The sequence below is a fragment of the Carettochelys insculpta genome, chromosome 7 (genome assembly GCF_033958435.1).
Source record: "Carettochelys insculpta isolate YL-2023 chromosome 7, ASM3395843v1, whole genome shotgun sequence".
NCBI lineage: Eukaryota > Metazoa > Chordata > Testudines > Carettochelyidae > Carettochelys > Carettochelys insculpta.
The window spans coordinates 71,478,919-71,503,736 of NC_134143.1; the positions used below are offsets into that span (position 1 = coordinate 71,478,919).

The window sequence follows — 24,818 nt, forward strand, 5'->3', positions numbered from 1 at the left end:
AACAGCCATACCCATTTCCTTATGTCATTAATAAGAATGTAGATTAACAACATGGAATGAATTAACTTTATTTTATACTCTTTAGGGCTGTGTTTACATGTGCCACTTCTTCTGGAAGCAGCACGCTAATGAGCTACCTGGAAGAAGCTAATGAGGTGCGGATGCAAATTTTCTGTGCCTCATTAAGTGTACTGAAACGTGTTTTGGAGTCTGGAAGAAGCCCAAAATTTTGAGGAAGAAGGGCCTTCTGGAAGATCTCTGCGGGCCACACATCTGCACGTGTACTTTGGAGTCTGGAAGTGCTTCATCCAGACTCCGAACTACATGCTGATATGCTAATGAGGCATGAAAATTTGCATCCGCACCTCATTAGCATCTTCCAGATAGCTCATTAGCGTGCCACTTCTGGAAGAAGCGGCACGTGTAGACACAGCCTAGGAGTTTCCCTCTCTCTTCCCCTCAGCTCAGGCAATGAATATGGAGCATAGCCAGTTTCATTTCCTGGCTCTCGGGCCTTGGCAACACACGGCAAAGTTTGGATTGCAAACGCTGCAGGATGACTACTCTTTACAACCATTTCCACTTACATTTTTAAATACAAGAAGTCTCTGGCTTGGCTGGTAATGTCACATCAGCTGGTGGCAACCTTACTCACACTCTAACCCAGCCAATGGGCATTTCTTACTTACCCGTGCAAAGGCTAGAGTGCCATCATCCAGTTCAAAGATGGCGCCAGCCTTGGCATGGAAGCTCTTCACCACCGCCTCCTCCACCACCATACCAATCCGACTGCTGGAGAGCTGACCTAGCATGTTGCCCGGCTGAAGGAAGACCTGCCGCAGCGTAAGGCGTACTGCTTTGGAGGTGGAATGGACAGAGAGGATGCAGGCCTTCACCTGTTGCAGGGGAGAGAGGATGGTGGGATTAGACAGGCTCTCAAGGTGAAGAGCCAAGAGTCATTTTGAATCACCCAATCCAACACGACACCTTAGAATCGTAGGACACCAGAACTGGAAGGGACATTCAGAGGTCATCGAGTCCAGTCCCCTGCACTTACAGCAGGACAAACCACCATCTAGATCATCCCTGATGTCTATCTAACCTGCTCTTAAATACCTCCAATGGTGGAGATTCCACAGCCTCCCTAGGCAATATATTCCAGTGTTTAGCCACCATGACAGGTAGGAAGCTTTGCCTAATGTCTAATCTGAACCTCCCTTGCTGCAGTTTAAGCCCATTGCTTCTTGTTCTATCCTCAGAGGCCAAGGAGCATAATTTTTCTCCCTCTTTCGATGCATCGGATGAAGAGGGTCTTTGCCCACAAAAGCTTATGCTCCAATAAACCTGTTAATCTATAAACTGCCACAGATTTTCTCGTTGTTTTCCCTCCTTCTTGTAACACCCTTTTAGATGCTTGTTCACCACTACCATAGCCCCCCTCAGCCTTCTCTTATCTAAACTAAACAAACCCAGTTCTTTCAGTCTTCCCTCATGTTCTCTAGAACTTTGATCATTCTTGTTGTTCTTCTCTGGACAACCTTGCTCCTGATGCCTTCATGGAGGTTTTGCCTAGGTACGGCAAGTATAACCATGACAAACCCTTGTCGTCTGTGAGCAGAATCAAACCTGGGACCTCCGGAACTTAGGACATAAGCCTCAACCACAAGAGCTAAAAGTCAGCTGGCTGGTAGCTAAGGCTGCTGAGTAGACTCATTATTCTCTCTGTAAGAGGTTTCAGTGCCCCTAGATGGGACAGTAAAGCACACCTAGAAGGGTCTCAGTTACATAAGAACGATGGAAAGTGCAGAGTTATCATTCAGCTCTCATACATCTTTATGGGCGGTGCATTTTTTCTTTAGTGAGTGGATTGAGTTGTGTAAGCTAGGTTAGTGCAGATAAGGGGAGGAGAGAGACTACAGGCAAATCAGCCCCTACTCCCAAAATCATACAGGGACACCTGCTCCAAGGCTCTCCAGCAGCCATATTAACCACCCAAAGTCAATGGCTGCCCCCCACCCTGTCTTCCTACCAGGGGTGTAGAAAGCAGCTCGTGGACATTATCTAATCCCCTGAAAAAGCCTTTTCCCCAAAAAAAGGCTGGAGAAGCAAAGGATATGGATATGTTTAGCTGCTTTGTGACTCCGATCGCCCCTTCACCATCCTCTCACCATCTGTCCTTGTGAATAACTCCCCGCTTTCTTCGGATCCAGGTGCATGAAGTCCACAACCCCACTGAAGGAGGAGAGGAAACTCAGGGTAACACCATAAGGGGTCACCTAAACCAAGAAAGAGAAGTTCTTCTTCAGGGTGTACAATTAAATCAATTTGCTACCACTGCAAGGGCTTGGGCACTGGCACGCTCAGTCTCTCCTGTTTTCTGCCTGTGACACACAACAGTAGAGTGCCCCAAAGGCTGTAATGCCGCTGTCTAATTTTAATTGTGTGATTGGAGTGGGGACAGCTGGCTGTTGGTCTGCGATATACAGGAGGTCAGAGCAGAGAATCTGTGTTGGAAGTTCTTATGCAGATCTGCATGTGGACGGCCCTTTAATTCCACCACTAACTGGCATCTTGTCAGTCTTTAATAAGTACACTGAATAGGACAAGTTAATTGCTCAAGAGCTGGTTTTCTGCCACTATCACAAAAGAACACTTTTACATTTTCTAAGTGTACATTTCATCAACTCCACAATCTCCCAGTGCTAGTTTGCAAGCAGGTGTTTGTCAGTGCGGGCAGAATCGTGGGCAATAAACCCCCCGCTGACCCCGCACCAGCGTCCCGTCCGGATCCCCACGGGGCCTCAGACGAGGGCAAAGAAGAGATGGCAGAAGCCCGCCGACAGGCAAAGGCTGCTCCGCTCCTCAGCAGGTCTACCCCACCCACCTCAGGCAGGGGGCCTAGAGACCAGCGTTGTGCTAGAGGGGAGAGGCTGGGGAGAAGCTAATTCCCGGTAGGTCAGGAGCTGGCTCGCTTGTTAAAGGCAAGGGTGAGACAAGGAGAGGAAAAATAAACTAAGTAATGTCTGTGTTTATTAACCAAAAAACAGCAACATATAAACGAACAAACACTGCACGTGAACTAAACTTGTATAACTATTCATTAACAACTAACTTAACCAAATTTAATTATTATAAAAATATATAGTCTAAACACTTACGCTAAATATTAACAAGAGTTCCATGGACGGAGCTTATGAGAGACTTCTCTTATGAGAGAAAAGGGTAAAAAAAGACTCAATGAGTTTTGAAATAAGTTTTTTCTCCGAGCTAGGGAAGATAAATTAGTTTTTTACCCTTATATGCTCTGGATGGCTAGATGAGCCACCCTATTGGAAAACCTTGAGGTCCAGCCTATCAAGGTTTCCTCCCAACTGAGATAATATATTACGAATTTCCCAGTGGGGATTGGAGAGAGAAAGAGGGAAGGTTAGGAGGAAAAAGAGAAACCTTAGCAATAACAGTTAACTAACAAAGCCTCGACTATGGGCTTATTAATCAATTGCGCAGCTCGGAGCAAATAATTTTAACTCCGGGTTATGGCTCTTAGTTGATCCGGTAAAAACTGCAACCTGAGCCACAGCCTGTTAAATCCCCCTACACAGCCCGAATTAGGTTTTAGAGTTAGTGTCTCAGGGCGTAGAGGGGGTTTTACGTGTCCAATCAGGTGTAAGGGTCCAGTCCGGTAGTCTAGTTGAGTGCATTGGTCACGTCCGGTGAAGAAGAATCAAAGCGACGAGCAGCGAGAGCGTAGGTGCTGCGAAGGTGGCAGGCTCTAGGCTTCAATTGATGTGCGCGCAGTACTCCACCCTAAGGGCGAAGCCAGTTCGACACGCACCAAATTCACCTTTGAGCTGCTTGTCGGCGGCGAGGTCGGGGGTGCCGCAGTGATTGACAGGCTCTGGGTGCTAACGAGCGAGAGCGCAGTACCCCACCCTAAGGGTGAGGCCACTTCGCCCCTCACCCAATTTACCTCAGAGCTGCTGCCTAAGCTCTTTTAGTGTGAGTGATTCAGCTAGTACCTCAGCAGGGCGGACCCTGCTGGGCGGAGGTGGAATTGCTTCAGGGAATCTTCAAAAAGGCAGGAGCTCTTCAAAAAGTCTTCGCCTCAGAGGCAGCTGGTACCAAGTCCCCCGAGCGCTGTGGGGCGCTGCCTTATATTCCCTGATCTCATACATTATTCATGAGTCTATTTACATACGGACGTTCTGAAGGTCCTGCTTTCAAACAGGTCCTTCTCTAGAAGCTGCCTCACCTTTGTCCAATGAGGAGCCTGGATTTTAAATCCATGATTTTGAAATGTCTGTGAGTTCAGGTTACCGGTAAAACCAACTGACACAGAGTGACCGTTACAGGGGGCTGCTAACTGGCAGCCTATGTACCTTTTAGAGTCTACCTGCCCCTGTAATGATATTAAAGGCCCAAGGCTTGTTTCCCCTGGCCCACGGGGACGATTATGCCCAAGGGATGAAAAATCCCTGACAGTGTTCTTCCCAGGAGCTGCCTTCTGGTACTCCCAAACCCTAAGCTTCCATTTAAAAACAAACCTCCCACACCAATTCCAGCTCTTGAGGTTGCAAAATACCCACCCGAGAACTCAGCGTAAGCAAATACAGTGAAGTTTGTCTGAGTCTGTAGGCAGCCGGCAATAAGAGTTCAACAGTGTGAGCCACGTCCATTTGTACAATGGGGTGTTAGCATTGGAATCTAATGCTGAAACTTTCAGTGTCAGCCATTTTACCAATGATCAAAGAAGAAGGACCACTGATCTGCAGAACGTACTCAAATGGGTGTCAAGCTGGTGAGCTGAGGTGAGTGCCACCATTCAAGTTTTCCCTAGTCAGACCTCTGAATGAACTTACGGAAGAATCCATAAGAAAGGATCATTGAATCATAGAACACTAGAACTGGAAGGGACATCGAGAGGTTACAAGTCCAGTCACCTGCCCTCATGGCAGAACCAACCACCATCTATATTTGATAGACATCTGTCCATTCTGCTCTTAAATATCTCCAGTATCTCCTCCTTATGCAATTTACTCAAGTGTCCAACCACCCAGACAGCCAGGAAATCCCTCCCAATGTCCAATCCAAAAACCTTCCCCACGGCAGCCCAAGCCCACTGCCCTGTCCTATACCCAGAGGCCCAGGAGAACAATTTTTCTCCCCTCTTCTTTGTAACTCTCTTTTAGGTACTTGAAAAAACTGCTATCATGTCCCCTAAAGGGAGGAAAATTTCTCCTGTTTCCACAGTCACAACTAAAAGGTCCAGAGAAGCCAACCCAGGAGACTTGAAAGGTGAATTCTTTGCTTGGTGCAGAAGGCAAAAGCTTGAACCACATCTTGCAGTTAGCCTTTCCTGTGGGATTTTCAAATAGCTCAGCGTTGTTACAGAAAGGGAGTCAAAAATTGTACCTCCTTACTCCCTTGTGTCTTTTGTCCCAGATCTGCTGGTTCCCTGACAAACCAGAAGATTTTACTCCTATGAAATAAGTGGTCTTTCGCAGAGAGACAAGACCAAGAGCCAGAGAAAAGCAAACTGGATGTGATTCTGTCACACACTCCACCACCACTAGCCAAGCACAGATACTGGAGTCTTACAGCTTGGGGACCGGGCACAGAAGAGAGCTCAAACTCTAAGGTTCAACTGCTGATGCTGGCAGGCAGGAAAAACGTTATGTGGACTTGTAAGTTCATTGAGTTTCAGCTCAGCTTCGTGTGGGCAGATTACAAAGGACATTATCCCTCAGTCCGAATAACACCCTTCAACAATCCTTCCGAAACAGCCCAGGCTTACCTTCTGCACCTGTGCTTTCACCACCAGCCCCGGCAGTAAGTTACTGAGCGTCCAGTTCTGTTCTTCAGTTGCAATGGCCGCAGCAACCTCTGACAGATGGATGGACAGACGGACAATTCGGCCGTTGTTTTTCACTTCTTCAATGAGACAGTTCAGGTACTGGCCTATTTTCAGCTCAGCCCCTACAAAGACAGGAAACATCAGAAAATCCCCTCATCTTCCTGTCTGACATATCCCCTGCAAAAACCCTTTGCTGGTTCCCCTTGTCCAGCCGGTTCAAGCCTCTCTTCCAAAGACTTTCAAGGCCCTTCCCAGCTCTGCTTCTCCCTTCTGACAGACTCTCATCTCTCATCACAGTGCCCCACCCTGCTACTCGTCCTTCAATGTCAGTTTCATACTTCCCCATGTCACCCTGTACGTGCAACAGCCTCTCTGAAAGGACCTGTAAGGTAATTACTTTCCACATTTTCAAATTCTCTGTTCAAGAGCCATTTCTGCTGCACCACTTATCAGAAAATCAGTCCATGTTTTAATGGCTGGCTGGCAGGGAAATGTATTGCTTTATTTCTGCAATTAGAAAGTATCTATGTGTCTACTCAAGAGAGTTAAGTTCTAGGCAACTGCAAATTGCTACAAAAGGATCTCTCAAAATTAGGTTAGTGGACAACAAAAGGACAGATGAAATTTAATGTTGAAAAATGCAAAGTAATGCGCATTAGAAAATATAATCCTAAATTTACATATAAAATGGGGTCTAACTTAGCTGTCACTACTCAAGAGAGAGATCTTGGAGTCACTGTGGATAGCACTATGAAAACATCCACTCAGTGTGCAGTGGCTGCTAAAAAACCAGCAGAAAGGGACAGATAATAAAAAAGAAAATATATTATAGCCTTTATATAAATCCATGATATGCCCACATCTTTAATACTGCACGCACATGTGGTCTCCCCATCTCAAAGAGATGCACTGAAATGGAAAGGGCTCAGAAAAGAGCAACACAAATGATTAGGGGTATGGAATAGCTTCTACATAAAAAGAGATTAATAAGACTGGGACTTTTTAGCTTAGAAAAGAGATGATTTAGGGCAGGGAGAGAGGATTGAGGGCTATAAAATCATGACTGGTGAAGAGAAAACAAATAAGGATATGCTATTTACTCCTTCCCAGAACACAAGAACTAGGGGTTACCAAATATAACGAATAGGCAGTAGAGTTAAAACAAACAAAAAGAAGTTTTTCTTCACACAACACGCAGTCAACCTGTAGACCTCCTTGCTGGTGGAGGTCATGAAAGCCGAGACTATAACAGGGCTCAGAAAAGAACTCGGTAAGTCAGGTCCATCAGTGGCTATTAGCCAGGAGGACTGTGATGGCAGCCCTAGTCTCTGTTTGTAAGAATCTGGGAACAGGTGATAAGGGAGGGATCACCTGATGATTTTGTTCTGTTCACTCCCTCTAGGGCATCTGGCTCAGCACACTGGACTAGATGGATCTTTGATCTGAGCCAGTGTAGTCATTCTTATCTCTTAAGACTGAAGATATCCATTCTCCCCACGCCTCAGGTTCTGCATAGTACTTGGTTTCCTAGACAGTAAGTCCTTTGCAGTAAGGACCCTGCTTGCTGCTATGCGCAGTGCTTATTGCAACTGGGCCCCAATGCCAACAGGCCTCTGGGCACTAATGTAACTCATTTATGGGGATGAGAATGGTTTTTTACATGCTCCCGCGGAGAACATATACATCACAAGCAGCAGCAATGGAAGCTCCTGCTACACCACAATCCTTTCCTCCCCACATTTGCCAGCAGTAAACCAAGGGTGAAGAGACTAATTCCCTTTTATCCATTGCCTTTGGGAACAATAAATAGATTTTTGTCTTAGCAGGTGACATATTTCAGGTCTCTGCCAGCCTGAGTCAAAAGAGAACCACCTGAATACAATGGCAGAGAAAGGTGCTCTCGGGTATGTCTATATCAATGCGCCATGATCTGTCCACCGGAGTTTGAAAAAAATCACTCTCTCTGGGCTCAGCCACTGACCCTGGCACTCCACGCTACCACATGTAATAAGGGACATCGGCATGAGCCCAAAGTGCCCAATCTACAGCAGGGAACAGAATCCATCCTGATATGTCAGTTCTAGCTACGTGAATGGCGTAGCTAGAATTGCATATCCGGGATCAACTTTGTTCCCTCGTGTAGACCAGGCCTCAGAGTCTTTCCATGCTAGCGCGTTTAGGGATATACATCAGTACACCCTCAGTGTACCTGCCTTTAAACCAGGAAACTGCCCCTTTGACTGGCTGACTTCAAAGGGATGTGGATTTAGTGTGATGGAAGGGGCTCTCAGACAATCCTAGAAGCCACTCAATCTTCAGGGCAGGGAAAATGTGGGCCGCAGCGGCACATGCTTCTCCTATAACTTCCTGCCAATGCGCCTCAACCAGGACCCAGAGCAAATACTTCTCAGCATGGGGGTAATGAAAGGGGTGAGATAGGCACTACCTCCCTCTGAACCTGCGCTTCTCTGCACTAGCATCTGACAAAGGGAGTAATTACTGACATTCATGACAGAGGTGTTTACTGGGAGGCTGCCCGTTCATCAGCAAATGAACTGAGGCTCAGCAATGTTCAGTGGCATGTGAACGACTGAACATGGGCGGAGACTTCTGACCTCTCCTAACTGGTGCCGAGTTTGAGTCAGCAATGGAGAGGTGAAAGGCTCCAGTACCATCCCCACTCCTCTGAGCCTCCGAGCTCCCCACCTCAGGCTTTAGCTCCTGCTGGACACCTTACCTTTATTGGCTGATTTGATGTAACTCTGGGATTTCTGACGAGGCAGAAATGCTTTAGCACCACTGACTCCAATATCAACGAGGTAGCCATGATCTTCAACGCTAGACACCAAACCAGAGAGTAACTGTTGGGAGAGAAATGTAAAAATTCAACAATAGAAAGGAATGGTTAGATCAGCAGGAAAGCAATTCTGCTAGCAGGCTGCTTGTATGCAGATTTCTTCTCTCTGGGGGTCAGCATGCTGGAAGTCCTGGAATTGCTTTGGGAACATTAGTCTCTGCTTCCTCTGGCATTGAAGCCTCAGCTGCCCTGCTGTCCAAACAAGGCATGGGTCTAGAGGATTCTTGGCTTTCTGATGCTCTGGTGGCATCATAAAGTTGCAAAGCAACAGGCAACCACATGGTTGACACATGCCGACAGCCTCAGTGAAGCTGGGTGCAAGAGAAGACTTAGCTAAGCTCAGAGCTCATCTGCGAGGTGGTTAAATAAGTATTGCTCCTAGTTCACTGATGGAAAAACTGAGGCAGCAAAGTTAAGCGACTTGCCCAAGAACAGACAAGCCAGTGGCAGAGCAACTAATCCCCTAAATTATGGTACAGACCTTTGCTCTACCCACTGCTTCACACTTCCTACTAAGATCAGTTACACCAGAAAAGGCACAGAGGCTTTACTTGCATAAGGTGACAAAACTGAATTCATGCAAGACAAGAGGCTGCGAAAAGATTTCTCCAAACTGCAGGGAGGCTATGGTGTTCCCAGAACATGTACCATGCCTGATCGAAGACCTGCGGTGTGCAGAGCCTGGTTGACATCTTTAGGATTAATAGATAGCTTGATGCTCTGGTGTCCTCCTGCAGTCTTTCCCACGCTGCTTACGATGCATCTGACCAGCATTCCAGGGGGGTACAGGTCTGATAGTGAATTCAAATCCTACACAGCAAGACAGAGAAAGGAGATCATCAAAAGAGAAAGATCATTAAGTCATGCATGGGTCCAGAATTTGTCACTGAAGAGGATTTTGACATCCAAAACCAAAAGGAAAGCTCTGACCTCACCAGCAGCTAAATGGCATGAAGTCTGGGGCACAGTGAGTTTCAAACCTGACTAAGGACACACAGAAAAAAAACGTATGCAGTGTTACAAGGCTGAGACTGGAAGATTCAAACATGACTGCCAGACTCTGTCCAAAGCTGGAACAAGGAGGAGGATCAGGATGAAGGTTCTTCACCCAAGCTGATTATGGTTCCACTTCCAAGTATTTCATTAGCAAAGAGGAAAAAGAACCCAGGGACTTCCAGCATCTTGCAGTTCCAAAAATACATTGTCTGTGGTGGGTGGAGAAATATAAACACGCACAAAGGGTGATGGACTATCTCCCTTCCTTTCCTCGGGCCATCTGTGTTGTCAGGGCATTGCACAGGCTGCATCAGACACAGTTATTCTAATACTATGGCATTAGCTGGTAACATGCCACACAGAACATCACAAAAGCCTTTCACCTACACTTTTGAGGGGTTACACTGGGTTTGGGGAAGAGGGCCGAGACCTCTGCAGCCCTGTTGGAAAGGAGAAGCTTCTCCCTAACACATCCTCAGCTTCTTCCCTTAAGCATCCCTCTCGGCTTGCCACCACATGTTATAGCTATGGGTATCCTAGCGAGGAAGCGTACAGTGGTAGCTGCATTGAGCAGTGCAACGAACTTGCTGCCTTTAGCATTCACAGGCCCTACTGGCCAAGGAAGCAAGAGAGCAGGACATGAAAGGGATCAGAATTTCCTGCACAACAGTGAAAACCGGGGTCTCCCACTGGGCCCCTGCTTGCAAGGCTCTCTTTATATCACCCAGCCTTGGGACACACCATCTCTCAGGTCACCCCTCACCTCCAGGAGCTCTTCCGTGGCCACCTGCTCATTCAACATTTTGCTGTAGGCATCACAGATGTGCGTTACTTGTACAAATCCAATCAGTCCATTAGGCAAGCTGATCACTAACTCGAAGTCGTTGGACTCCTTCACACAGCCAAGCAGCAGCACCCCCTCGCTTAGGGTCTGGAGAAAAGAACAAGTAGCACTTGGTGGGTCCCGGCAAGCCACCACGCCTAATAAGACTGAAAGTTAAACTGCTGAAAGTCAAGAAAAACTCAGAACCAAGACTCAGGCCACGAATCACTATCAGCACCTCCAAGAGCCACCAAGCCACTCAGTAACCCACTGCAGACATGCTGCAGTTAGAGACAGCTCTCTTAAAAGGTCAGCACAAAGAAACAAAAACATCTTGACTTGCCAAGAGCTTCTGAGTCCCAGCCCTGGGGCTGCGGTGGGGAGAGAGGGCTCTGAATCACCTCTTCTTACCCCAGTCCTCGAGGTCTAGGAGACAGAGACATCTCTCCGCACCAGAGCCACCCCCCCCCCACCCCCACCCCCGATTCTCACGGATCACTACCACCTCTGACCCTACTTGCCCACGGTGGCTACATGCCTGCACTAATCAAGCGATGGCTCTTGATCTTGTACAGACATGCACCATTAGAGGGAACACAGGTGCGTAACTATCCTTACAATTGTGAAGTTTTCCTTAAATTTTTAACACAAACTTTCTGCACTGCAACTTAAGCCCATTATTTCTTGTCCCATCCACACTGGATAAAGAGAGCAGCTCCTCACTCTCCTCTCCATAATAACCTTTTAGATACATGCAGGCTTATCTGAACACTCATCCACAAACCTCAACTGAGGGAAGTTCAAAATCTTTGGCATTTGCTTGCACGGCTTCCTTTTTCTCAGTCTTGAGCTTTTTCTGCTTCCCTTGATCTTCTTGAATCCTCTTTCTTTTCTGGGATCCTTCTTCATGATGAGTCTAGGGCAGATTTTAAGGGGGAGATCAGAGAATTGGAAAAGATAACTGTTGTGTTCCACTGCAGTAAAGCAAAACTATCATCCGAGAGGAAGGCAAATGCTAGAGTTGAGGGTGAGAAGGAAATTTCATTGCAAACCCTTATGTTCAATGGTATCTAGGTCTCTCAAAATTTCTCCCTTTGGACTCAAATTTAACATATTTTGTATAAAGCGTAAAACCACTTAACAACTTTTGCATTAGAATGAGCAAAAAGAGACATTTCATCCTCTTGTGGGAAAAAGAAAAATCACTGTCATCAGCACCCTGAGCCTTCATTTGCAAAGAAAACTGAAGAGTGACTGAAAGCACATCTACACATAAACCCCCGCATCAAAACAGCTGGATCAGTGCAGCTGTCACACTTCAATGAAGTTCTACACCAACGGAAGGGTGCTGTGCTGTCAATGTTGTCAATCCAGCTCCCCAAGAGGCAATAGTTACGTTGATGAGAGAAGCTCTCTTGGCAATATAGCACTGTCCACATAAGGCAGCGGAATAAGTCAATATAACTACGTCACACAAAAGGTGTAGATTTTTCATATACCTGAGCAATGTAGTTATTTCAGCAGAGATTGATAATTTAGATCACAGCTGGACCTTAAAACCTCAGACTTAGCAAGGACAGAGACACCAATCCAGCACAGCACTGAGGGCAGTTCTTATCTTTCAGCACATCAGCAGTCTCACAAGGTCAGTGGGATGATGACATCTGAAATTAAGAACATGTCTTCAGTGTTCTGCTGAATGGGTGCCAGAGCCCTCAGGGAGGCAGCTCAGCATTGCTACACCCGAAACAATTTGTTTAGAAATACCAAACTACAGTGAACTCTTTCATATCCAGGAGCCCTGGTACTGGGAAGTTGCCAGATAGGCAAATATTGTGGGTAACAGAGAGATATACCTAAAAATGCATAACACTCGAGAAAAACAATAACAGATATTAAGAAGGAAACAAAAATATATGTAGGGTACTTTATTTAAAACCAACAGTAGTATTGTACACTGTACATTTATACTGTATTTGCTGCATTTATTGGTATTTACTTTCACTATACTGCACTTACAAAAAATTGATCTAAAATTCACTTATGATTAAAATGCCAGTTATTTTGAGAGTTCCGCATGACAGAATGCCAGATATGAAAGAGTTTAAATAAATAACTGGAGATACACATTTCCTAGAACTGGAAGGGACCTTGGGAGGTCATCTAGTCCAGTCCCCTGCTCTCTTGGCAGGACCAAGCACCATCCCTGACATCTATTTGCCCCAATCGCTAAACAGCCTCCTCAAGGATTAAACTCACAACCCCAGGTTTAGCAAGCCAATGCTCAAACCACTGAGCTATCCCTCCCCGCCCAGTTACAATTACTGTAATTGGCATTTTAAAATGGGGTGTGTGTGCAAGAGGCAGATGAAGATGATCTGTCACACACCCTGTTCTTTTAGCCACAGAAATGTGAAACAAGAGAAACGTACTAGATCAACAACAAAGGGTCCTGTGGCACCTTATAGACTAACAGAAAAGTTTTGAGCATGAGCTTTCGTGAGCACAGACTCACTTCATCAGAGAGTTTGTGCTCACGAAAGCTCATGCTCAAAACTTTTGTGTTAGTCTATAAGGTGCCACAGGACCCTTCGTTGCTGTTACAGATCCAGACTAACACGGCCACCCCTCCGATACTAGATCAAATTAACTCTAGAGTAACACCCCTGAACTCAATGTCCTTATACTAGTGCTGGATTCGACCCACTCCCTCTATCCAGATTAAGCTTTTACTACTAAAAGCAGATCACATGCAATCAGACCCAGGTATTTCAAAGTTAAACACTGGTCAATTAAGTTTGAGTAATGATCTGTCATCACATTCACCCAAGATCAGACATCTGTCAAAAGTCATGGATTCCATGCTGAAGACCGTTCACAAGTACTAAAACAAATGTTGGGGCTCAGTCCTGACGCCCACTCTCAGACAAACCTGACAAGGTCAGCAGGAGTAAGAACTACAGGGTTTGGTCCTTAAGCTCTCAGAGCTTCATCCAGTATGTGCACACAACTCACATCAAATAAGTTATCCTGTTCTATTGGTCGCCTGGGTGTTTGTTCCTGCAGTGGTTTTTTCTGAGTGCCACCTCGAGGGAAGTTTGCTTCCATGGATGTCATTCTTGCGCTTCTGCTGGGAAACCAAAAAAAAAAAAAAAAAAAAAACCATGAAATCTGCAATTGTTATGACATCAGAGTTTAAATGCAAGAGAATGAACTATCTTGGAGACTAAAAGATTCACTTGGATTTGTAGTAAATGACAAAAAAAAATACAGTAAACCCCTGACTTATGCATAGGCTGCGTTCCCAGGCAACCACATGTAAGTCAAATTTCACATGTCGTGAGAATCTGGAAACTGAGTAGCACTGCTGCATGGGTCATTTTCCTGGCTCCTGGGACTGGTGGGGAACTGGAACCAAGTGACAGCAGCTGGTCAGTTTCCTGGATCTCGGGACTGGCCAGGTGACAGCTGGTTCCCAGCTCCCTGCCACTTCTGGGAGCCAGGAAACTGACCAGAGTAGCAGTGCAAGAGGAGGGGAGATGGGACCCAGGCTGCCCCCTGGTTCCCATCTCCCCACCACTCAGGATTTTGACTTGCATTAATCCAAGTAATGCACAAGTTGAAATTGCGTAAATAGGGATTTTACTGCATGGAATACATCTAAGGTTCAAAGACAAAACAAAGGCCTCTGAGAACCCTTCAGATATTTGAAAGTGACAGTTATACACAAGTTAGAGATGCAAGTTGGGTGAGGTAACATCTTTTATTGGGTCAGCTAGAGATGAGAAAGGTCAACCAGTTATCCCGAAACTATTAGGTTTAGTGGTACGCTTACAAGCATTGGAATGCGTTGCCTAGAGAGGTGGTGGATTCTCCATCTCTCGAGGTTTTCAAGTCCCGGCTGGACAAGGTCCTGGCTGGGATGGACTTAGGGTTGATCCTGCTTGAAGCAGGAGGCTGGACTAGATGACCTCCTGAGGTCCCTTCCAGCCCTGTGGCTCTGTGATTCTGTAACCAGTTGCATAGTCCACCACAGCAGGCTGGAGAAGTCCTGCCTTCACTGGGCTGCATGGTTGGAGCCCAGCCACTCTGGGAGGGCAGGCAGAACACTGGTTGAGGCTCTCGTCTGCAAGCCCATAAACAATTATATGGTATAAGTTTAATCATTTAATTGGTTAACTATTTTAACAAACATTTACTACCTAGGACCAAATTCCAGTAGCGAAAAGGACAAGCTTTCAATTTTACAGAGTTCTCCTTCTGATTATATAGATGTATCAATCACCAGCACTTTTTATTACTCCCCTTCTCACCAACATTACCTTATCAGTCTTCAGTGACAAGGGAGAACCCCGTATACATGAAAGGAATTATCTGCACCCTTATGTGCAACAGGCAAAATACCAGCTCCAGAGAGGAGTAGCAACACGCCTTCATACAAATCACATTGGGCTGCAATCTTGTCAGAACTCTAACCCTAAGCAGTTAGGGCTGCCTATACTACAGAGCCTTGTCCAACACAGCTATGCTGCTCCCGCAATCATGAGACTGTGGCTTGGTGCACCAATGAGGTCCCCAGCACCCAGCAGAGAGGGCCATCATTGAACACAGGCAGCCTCGCAACCCAAACGCCAGAAGTGCCAGTCCTGGGGACGTACACCAGTGACTAGCACCCAGAGTAGGAGGAAATAAACTGACTTCTGGACCACAGAACTAGGTGGAGACCCTCACCAGCACCCCGTGACCCGTTTGTCTCCAGGTCTGCAGGAAACCAGCTCCCAAATGGAGAGGGACGCAGGCCAGTGACCCGCCCTGCTGGGGGCTCAGTCCTCTGCCAGACTGCAGGCGCGGCTCCCTGGGGGGAGGAAGGACAGATCACACACACGTGCTCCCCGCCTCAGCCGAAGCCCGCGGAGCTGATTTCAGCGGCTGGCGCGGGGGGTGGGGGGAGGGACACTACCGCAGGGACTCCCATCCCAGCGCCCCGGGCACGATCCCTCGCATCCCACGCGTGGCTGCACCGGCCAGGCCCCTCACACACTCACCTCCTTCAGCAGCCCATGTGGGACAGCATCACCGAAGCCCGGAAGCACTCCCCTGGAGGCAAAAGGTCAAGCGGAAACAACCTTCGGCCCGCGAGGCGAACAACGGCTCGAGATGCCGAGTAACCAACAGGCCAATCCATGAGAGGGAGGAGGAACGGTCGGCTGACGGGCATTTCCCAAAGCCAATCGCTGATCCTCACAACGCAGCGAGACCGGACGTAAGGCCCTCATTGTCCAATCGGGAGACGCGCGTGCGCGACGAGGCGGGATTTCCTGGCGCCATCTTGCTTGCAGAGTCGGCGAAGGGCACAGAGCGGCTGGGGCAGGTGAGGGCGGTTTAGCGCCAGGCGGAGTTGGTCCCCTGGGGGTAGGGGTGACGGGGGAATAGGGCCGGTCCAGCAGGGGGTGAGGTGTTCGGTGCTCGGTGCTCTAACTGGGGGTTGCTGTGACTACGGCGGGATTCCCACCGGGGTGGCTGTGCCCCCCGTCGGCCACAAAACCGCTTGCGCTGTTGCTCCCGTTCTCCATCCCAGACCCCACGCTCCGCCATTAACATCGTGGCAGAGTCCGGCCTTTTACCGCTTACCCCAATGTTGCGTTGCACACCTCCCCCAACCCCAAGGGTACAGTAGACCCGAGATAGCGCGCGCCGGTTGCTCGTATCTCGGATTAACGCCACTGAGAGGAGCGGGGACACTGACCAGCGCTACTGGTCCGCAGTCAGGTTTCTCCACTCCTGTCTCTGGCGGGGAGAGTCAGGCTGCCGCTCCTGACAGGAGTGGGAAAGTGATCAGCATTGCTGCCCTGGTCAATTTCCTGGCTCCAGCAAGCAGAGGAGAGCTAGGAACCAGGCGGGAGCAGCCCTGGCTCTGCGAGGGGAAGGGAGCTGGGGAGCTTGCCACCACCTGGTTCCAGCTCCTCTCCTCTCCTTGAGAGCCTGACTCTGGGCTGATGCCACTGAGAAGAGGGGGTGGCAGAGACAAGACGCAGGCTGTGGCCCCTGAGAGGAGCGGGGAAACTGATCAGCGCTGGTCAGTTTCCCCTGAACTGTGAGTGGTGGGCAGTCCAGAGCCAGGCTCTAGGCTGCCCACCACTCAGAGGAAATAGGAAACTGGCCAGCACTGTCTAGCATGGAGTTGTGTGAATGTTGACTTATGTGGGGTTGTGCAAGAACACAACCATCTTGTAAGTAAGGGATCTACAGTACAGTAATATTGAATGACTGAAGTGTAGTAGTATCAGAAACCTGGGTATGGGCAGAGGCCAATAAAATAGAGGGACTCTGTAATCTAGTAAACTAATTTGTGTGATTGGTAGTCTATAATGAGAAGAAAAGACATGCAGAACTGAAATAGGAAAAGTTTTTCTTGGGTAGGAATTTTAATGCATTGCTTCATGAATAGATCAATAACCAAGAATATATGAGGTTTTTTTTTCCCATGAAATTCTGAGAAATCTTCATTTGTAGAAATAGGAAGAACTGAAATGCATATCTAAAAATCATCTCAAAGGATTTAAAAAATCTTAACTATGTTGCAATTTCCTCTTGTTTTTTCCCTTTCATACATCTGGAAAAAAACTGTTCTTAAGTAATTTGCCTTTATGTAGCTACCTATGACTTTGGTTTGAATCAGTTGGGTTTTGTTTCCAGGTAGAGCACTGGAATCTACTTGTATTTTATATATTCAAAGCTCCCTTAAGTGAAACTAATTAAAAAAAATCAGTTGCTGGCACTAGCAACCCCAAATGTAAAACCTGCTGATGTGCCCCTATTGAAATAGTCATTGCATTAGTCATCTGCTGAACTATCCAGCAGATTCATCTGAAAATAGACATGCTAACTTGTATTTAATTGCATCTAGGAGCAGCAACCATGGCAGGACATGACTCTGGAGTGCAACACAAGTTCACTGGTTTTCAGAAATACTTCAATTCCTACACCATAACAGGCAGAAGGAATGTATGTAGTGGGTACCTTGTCCTTAAAAGATAAGCTTCAAGGGTGCTTTAGAAGGCATCTAAGTTTAATTTTCTTTTTTCCTTTCTAGTATGTACTAGCTACATATGCAAGCATTGCCATGATCATCTTATATTTCAAGCTAAGGCCTAAAAAACAAACTCCAGCGGTGACAGAAAAATAGTGGTAAGTCATTAGCTTTTTATAGCACACACAAGAAATGCTGTCCCTTGCCTTCCCACACCAACTAGTAAGGGAGATGGAGTTTGAGGCAATTAACATAACCAGGTTATGGTTGTGTAGTTACGAAGCTTAGACATGTGCTTATCATGTGGTTTAATTAAAGTTTTTAAAGTTCATGTTTTTATTAAAAAATGGATATTGCATCACTAGTTGTCAAGGAGGTAAATTTTTAAAAGGATTTACATGAGATGGACTGTTGACAGTCCTGAATAGAGTGCATTGCTAAAAAGGCCCTATTGTCTCAAAGGCATATTTAAAATTCTTCTCTTACTGTTGACTCCAAGAATAATTTATTAAAACAGCATAAGCAGTGAAATTAATTTGAAAATTTCCTGTGCTTCTAGCCATTTCAGTGAGAACTTGTAAAAATCTAGATTAATTTTGGTTTAGTCACCTCAGTTCTGCAATGTGGCTGTACTAAATTATCAATGCTTTGGCATGTTCAGATTACAAAAAAATATTTATCTGAAAAAGTGTTTAACAGTAGTGGAGTAAAAAAAACAACAACTCAGTTTCTGTTGGTCTTGAATGTATATAGGTGGTACTATCCAGCACTGCATGAAAGTGAGCAGACACTTCCCATATAAGTAACTGAAAACAAGTTTTCAATTGCTTATAATTTTGTTGTACTGTTTGGGCTGAAATTTTCCATGGCAGGTGTCTGCCTTAAATATAATTAAAAAACAAACAAACAAAACCCCTTCAGCTGAAGTAGTACAGCAATTCTCTTGAATGAGACTGAGAAAATGCGTCTTTCCTCCCTTTAAAAAAATCTGGCAATCTTTTCTTAGAACATCTCTTACACCGCACGTTTTAGAGCAATGATATGAAACTTGGCAGGGAGGTGGCCTTTGTGTCAGGAATGTGTTTTGTCATCCTTTGGAAAATTTGTTATTGGAAAAATTACAGTTTGCCCATGTTCAGTAGAGAAGTCTTAGACTGCAGCGCTACGTTCTCCAGAGTCTGTTGGCACTAGGCATGCCCCAGTCTGGAGCTTAGCAGGACTTTTTATCCAGTTGTAGCTCTGGGCTGCTATGAGCCAGGCTGGTTCTGGAGGCCTGAAGTGGAATCAGTGAGTGTCTCTCCTTTGTTCTTAAAGAAGCCACTGCTGAGCCCAGGCAATGTAGAAGAGAAAATCGCCTGATTTAAATGCAGTGGCACAGTGGGACTAGACACTGGGTGGGATGGGGCGCACTGGGAGCTGGTGGGAGAGGGACTTGGGGAGGAACATTGGTGAGCAGCAAACAGGAGTAGCTAACAGGGAGTTTGCCTGGGAAGGCATCCAAGAGGAGCTCAGGTGAGTGTGGCTTTTGGGAGGTTGCGTTATGAGCTGGTGGGTTGAATGTCTGCCTGTGTGTCTGAGCATTTGTTTAGCAAGAGGGGCAGTTTGACAAGTTCTTCAAATTGCCAAGGTAAATGCATGGTTGCATAGGTAGTGTGGCAGAGAAAGATTTGGTTTCTTTGACCATGGGATTCTGTTTCAGGAACAAGGGTTGCTAGGAAGAGATGGGATCAGTCTAAGTAGTATGCAAGGATTGCCAGATTTTTTTTTTTTTTAAAGGGAGAGAAGATGCGTTTTCTCTTCATCTCATTCAAGAGAATTGCTGCACTACTTTGGCTGAAGGCTTTTTTGTTTGTTTTTTTTAAATTACATTTAAGGCAGACAACTACCATGGAAAAATGTATGATTGCTCAGAGCTCCAGGTAGATGAGGATTTCTTCAGACAGCTAAGAGAAGCTTCCAAATCACAGGTCCTGGTTCTCACAGGAGACTTTAATTATCCAGACATTTGTTGGGAGACCAATACAGTGGCACAGACAATCCAGGAAACTTTTGGAGAATGTTGGGGATAACTTCCTGGTACAAGTGCTGAAGGAACTGACCAGGGGCTGTGCACAACTTGACTTGCTGCTCACAAACAGGGAAGAACTAGTAGGGGAAATAGAAGTGGGTGGCAACCTGGGCTGCAGTGGTAGATTTCAGGGTCCCTAAAAAAGGAAGAAAGGTGAGCAGTAATATACAGACACTTGATCTCAAAAGAGCAGACTTTGACTCCCTTAAAATAACTAATGGACAGGATTGCCTGGGAGATGAAGATGAAGGGGAAAAGAGTTCAGGAGAACTGGCAGTATTTTAAAGAAGTCTTACTTCAGACACAGGAACAAACCATCCCGCTGCATAGTAAGAAACACAAATATGGTAGGCAACCAGCTTGGCTTAACAGGGAAATCCTTGGTCAGCTTAAATTCAAAAAGGATGTGTATAAGAAGCGGAAACTTGGACAGATGACTGAGGAGGAGTATAAATGTCTGGCAAATGCTGGGCAGTAATCAGGACAGCAATGGCACAACTGGAACTGCAGATGGCAAGGAATGTGAAAGGTAACAAGAAGGGTTTCTACAGGCATGTTAACAGTAAGAGGGTTATCAGGGAAGGTATGGGGCTGTTATTGGATGAGAGTGGTAACCTAGTGATGAATGATGTAAGGAAAGCTGAAGTACTATGGTGCTAGACAGTGCAGTATGGGAAGGTGGAGGGCAGCCCTCGGTGGGGAATAAATGAGCTAAGAGCTACTTGGAAAAAACTGCACAAATGCACAGTGCACAAATGTGCACAAATCCCTGGGTCTGGATTTAATGCACCCAAGGGTGATGAGGGAACTGGCAGATGTCACTGCTGAGACTTTGGCCATTATCTCTGAAGACACTTGGAGATCAGAAGAGATTCTAGATGACAGAAAAGACAGATGTAGTGCCCATCCTTAAAAAAAAAAAAAAAAAAAAGGACAATCCAGGGAACTATAGACCCATCAGCCTTACCTCAATACCTGGGAAAATAATGGAAGGGATCCTCAAGGAATCCATTTTGGAGCACTTGGAAGAGGGGAGAGTGATCAATAGTAGTCAACGTATTCACCAAGGGCAAGTCCTACCTCACTGATCTGATTAGCTTCTATGATGAAGGTAACAAGCTCTGTGGACCGGGGGAAGTCAGTGGATGTGATATATCTTGACTTCAGCAAAGCTTTTAATACAGTCTCCCACAACATTCTTGCCCATAAGTTAAGGAAATATGGACTGGCTATATGGACTATAAAATGGATAGAAAGCTAGTTTGACGGTTGGGCTCAATGGGTAGTGGTCAATATCTGGATGGCGTTCAGTTTCAATGGGAGTACCCCAAGGCTTGGTTCTGGGGCCAGTGTTGTTCAACATCTTTATTAATTACATGGATATGGGACTGGATTGCACCCTCAGCAAGTTTGCAGATGACACCAAGCTGGGGGGGCGGGGGAAGAGGATCCAGAGTGACCTGAATAAATTGGAGGATTGGGCCAAGAGAAATCTGATGCGGTTCAACAAGGAGAACTGTAGCGTCCGGCACTTGGGATCGAAGAATCCCAAGCATTGTTGTAGGCTAGAGACCGACTGGCTAAGCAGCACTACAGCAGAAAGGAATGTAGGATGAAAGGCTCTACCTGGAAACAAAAAGCAACTGATTCAAACCAAAGTCATAGGTAGCTATATAAAGGCATGACCTATGAGAAGAGACTGAGAAATTTGGGCTTACTTAGTTTGCAAGAGAAGACTGAGGGGTGATTTGATAGCAGCCTTCAGCTTCCTGAAGGAGGTGCTCTAAAGAGGATGGAGAGAAACTGTTCTCAGTGGTGACAGATGACAGAACAAGGAGCAATGGTCTGAAGTTACAGAAGGAGAGGACTTAAGTTGGATATTAGGAAGAAGTACTTCACCAGGAGGGAGTGAAGCATGGGAATGCATTGCCTATGGAGGTGGTGGAATCTCCATCCCTTGAGGTTTTTAAGTCCTGGCTTCACATAGTCATGGCTGGTATGACTTAGCTGGGGTTGATCCTGCTTGGGGCAGGGAGCTGGACTTGATGACCTCTGGAGGTCCCTTCCAGCCTTATGATTCTGTGATTGGGACTGAGAGTTTGTGGGGTAGGAGAAATAAGGTATGGGAAGAGACTGATCTGTTAATGATCTGAAATGTAGGAGTAGAACTGGGATAGGTTGGGTAGAGACACCAAGATGGGGAGCCAAGAGGGATGAGACTAGGACTTGTGGGCAAGGAGACTGGCGCGAGAAACATTTGGAATGGTCCTGGAGTTGGCTAGGTGTGCAGAGTGGGACGAGCAGGAGGAGCCAGGTGGGAAGAGACAGGACTGACACAGGTACAGTTTTGAGGCAGGAGGAAAATGAGCAGAGTCTGTGCCACTAGAGCATGCTCCCGTACGGAGTCTTGAATAGAACCTGAGATTCCAGAATTTCCACACTTTGCTACTGTCAGCAAATATCTGAATCCCCTGGCAAAGTCTCCCACCTTCTAGTACTGTGATCAGAGGATGACAACCTCCCAGTGCTATCAGTTACTGTTACCTGAAGTGGCAGAAGTCCCTACACTATTGATGGTTCATGCTGATGAACCACATGAGTGTTAATGTGATGCCACATGATGGCATTTGTGTTTTTTTTTCAAATCTGAATCTACTCACACACTGCACTAAAAGAACAATCCAGCTTTCTAACTCCAAAGTCAGGTGTTCAGATAAGAAAATGCCAGAACTAAGGTTGCCTGTATAGACTTGGCTCTTCCATCCCCTACGCCCCCACAGGATTCCTGCCTCATTTGTTACACAGTATGGATGTTAATCACTAAAAGTAACTGCTCTTTAAATGAGTTTTCTCCAGTCTGTATATTGAATGAGGCAGGGATCTGGTGGAAAAATAGGATCATGTACTTAGGGCTGCATTCTATAGGTTGAACCTCTTACCTCTGGCACCCTCGGGACCTGACTGGTGCCAAAGGAGAGAATTTGCTGGACCACAGGAGGTCAATAATGTTTAGCAAAATACCAACACCCCCATTGCTTACTGAGCTCTTAGCTCTAATTTGCCAGTAAATGTCTAAGTAACAGAGAACACTGAGAATCAGGACTGGTGGATGTAAACAAACTTTATGGGACCCTGGGAAATGTGGCCACACCAATGATAAGTGGTCATCTGGCTAACCAAAATTATGCAGGATTACAGATGCTGCTGGACAAGAGTTTTCTGGATTAGAGAGGTCGATTTGAGGTTGCACAGGTAGCCTGAATCAAGGTATTTCCTAATCTTGAGTGCTTGACTTGGAATGTAGTGTTAACTCTTCTTCTTTGTGTGCTAACTATACAAAAAGTTGCCTTTTAACCCCTAAATTTTGTGGGCCAAACTTGATGAGATCTTTAAACATTCTGGCTGTGTCTACACTAGCACAAATCTTCAGAAATGGCCATGCAAATGACCATTTTGAAGATTACTAATGAGGCGCTGAAATGCATATTCAGTGCATCAGTTAGCATGCTGCCAGCCACGGCTCTTCAAAATTGCCACTTTTAGCTGGTGCTGATAGGAATAAGGGGATTTTGAAGTTCCTGGGGTCCTTTTGAAAAGGACTCCTGTCTGGACGAGCCACGTGGCAGGGAAAAGCAGCAATTTCGAAGAACTGTGGCTAGCAGAATGCTGATGGAGGTGCTGAATATGCATTTCAGCACCTCATTAGTAATCTTTGAAATGGCCATTTCAAAGATTTGTGCTAGGGTAGACGTAGCCTCTATGTAGTAAAATACAGACTTAACATTTAACTGAGTTTTATTCAACAGTTAATATACAAACACAGTTTGACTTAAGCATATTTATCAAGACAAGTACATTATGGAATACTGAGTTCTTGAAAGATTTAGCTGTAGTACATATAATACTGTAAAAGCTCTAGATGTAGAAATGGATCAGTGAAGGCTTTGCACATTCTCTGCTGAAGGCACATTGCAGGAATGAGGTTAATGGGGTGAATTGTGTGAAATGAAGCTTGCATAGTTTGAATCATGTGACTAGGGTTGAAAGATATATAGTGCAAAATATTTCTTTACATCATTCATGTAGCCCCCCCCCCGCCCTTAAATCCCCAGCTCTTTCCTAATCTATCAACTTCTTAATTTGAAGCAATAGGGCTTCCATAACTTCACCTGTAGAGTGACTTTATTACTGAAGTGGCATAAAGGAAGGGCACTGAGCTTTTAAAAAAAAGTGTGGATGTTATGGAAAAATCAAATTGGTTGAGGAAGGGAATAACTTTGTTTTATTTATGGAGATACACATCTGAGAGCTGGAAGGGACCTTGGGAGGTCATTGAGTCCAGTTCCCTGTCCTCATGGCAGGACCAAGCACTATGCATGACAGGCTTTTTTTTGTTTGCCCCCAGACCCCTAAATGGCTTCAAGGACTACGCTCACAACCCTGGGTTTAGCAGGCCAATACCCAAACCACTGAGCTATCCCACCCTTTCCCACAATCTTTGTGACCATATATTCTAATGCACTAAGTGTTTAATAGATAGTTCACTTGGATCCTTTTTAAAATACTTTGATAGACCATAAAGTATAAAGCTTGCTCATGAGTCAGTTTATAACCATTGAAATAGGTAGAGGGGATTTAAAAAGTAGGTTGTGAGGTGTAACAGTAAGCCAGACGGCACACTGTTAGGGATGTCATCCTGATGTTGCATATCTTTTTTGTTTTTGGGGTGACTACCTGTATGCTAACACTAGCTAACAGCACTAAGCAAGAGCTGCTTATTTGAAAGGTTACGGTATTAATCTAAATCTTTTCTCTTTGCAGGTTGCTGGCATGTGTATGTGTTGGATCTCACATCTAATGTTGCAATTTAAAAGGAATTGATGTACTATTATGGACAGTCCAATAAAACAAACAAAACATACTTGTTCATTGTTGAATAGGAATAATATAAGAACTAGAAACATGGGTAATTTTTTTTCAGCTCTTGAAACTATACTTTTCTGGAGGAGAAGTGCTCTTAGCCTGTTTAATACAACTATTCAGGGTTGAGTGGAAGCAGCACAATTAAAGCCCTACTAAGCACCACTAGGTAACTCAGCCATGAAGGAACACAAAGATGTTTAATAGAGCCACAAAGACACACTTGCTGACAAGTGATTCAATTGTGGAAGCAGCTGCATTCTAAGGAAT

At 45.7% G+C, this 24,818-nt stretch overlaps 2 protein-coding genes across 5 annotated transcripts in view; one reads left to right on the forward strand and one right to left on the reverse strand.

The window, feature by feature from the left end:
- Nucleotides 1–15,607, reverse strand: part of PDCD11 (programmed cell death 11) — a 51,265-nt gene extending 35,658 nt beyond the window's left edge. Inside the window, exons 1-9 of one of the 4 annotated variants that reach the window (XR_012646198.1) lie at nt 15,576–15,607; nt 13,546–13,660; nt 11,315–11,446; nt 10,471–10,638; nt 9,360–9,521; nt 8,592–8,715; nt 5,795–5,976; nt 2,169–2,276; nt 690–896 (exon numbers count right to left, since the gene is read on the reverse strand). Coding sequence is in view for 3 of the 4 variants with exons in the window: in XM_074999229.1 (XP_074855330.1) it covers nt 690–896; nt 2,169–2,276; nt 5,795–5,976; nt 8,592–8,715; nt 9,360–9,521; nt 10,471–10,638; nt 11,315–11,446; nt 13,546–13,647 (1,185 nt within the window). In the remaining variant the exon portion in view is untranslated. Of the gene's footprint in view, nt 1–689; nt 897–2,168; nt 2,277–5,794; nt 5,977–8,591; nt 8,716–9,359; nt 9,522–10,470; nt 10,639–11,314; nt 11,447–13,545; nt 13,661–15,575 lie in introns of those variants that run through there. The other 3 variants (XM_074999229.1, XM_074999228.1, XM_074999230.1) reach the window with 3 other exon arrangements.
- A 223-nt stretch (nt 15,608–15,830) lies between these two features.
- Nucleotides 15,831–24,549, forward strand: ATP5MK (ATP synthase membrane subunit k). The gene is made up of 4 exons (XM_074999233.1): nt 15,831–15,901; nt 17,438–17,535; nt 17,624–17,718; nt 24,450–24,549. The coding sequence occupies exons 2-3, from the start codon at nt 17,449–17,451 to the stop codon at nt 17,714–17,716; spliced, it is 180 nt and encodes a 59-aa protein (XP_074855334.1). The 5' UTR covers nt 15,831–15,901; nt 17,438–17,448; the 3' UTR covers nt 17,717–17,718; nt 24,450–24,549.
- The last annotated feature ends 269 nt before the right edge of the window (nt 24,550–24,818 follow it).

Bases quoted from the DNA above. Each gene is read 5' to 3' on its own strand.
- ATP5MK (XM_074999233.1), top strand. From the start codon at position 17,449: ATGGCAGGACATGACTCTGGAGTGCAACACAAGTTCACTGGTTTTCAG. The intron at 17,536-17,623 runs GTATGTAGTGGG...TTTCCTTTCTAG, and splicing joins CCATAACAGGCAGAAGGAAT to TATGTACTAGCTACATATGC.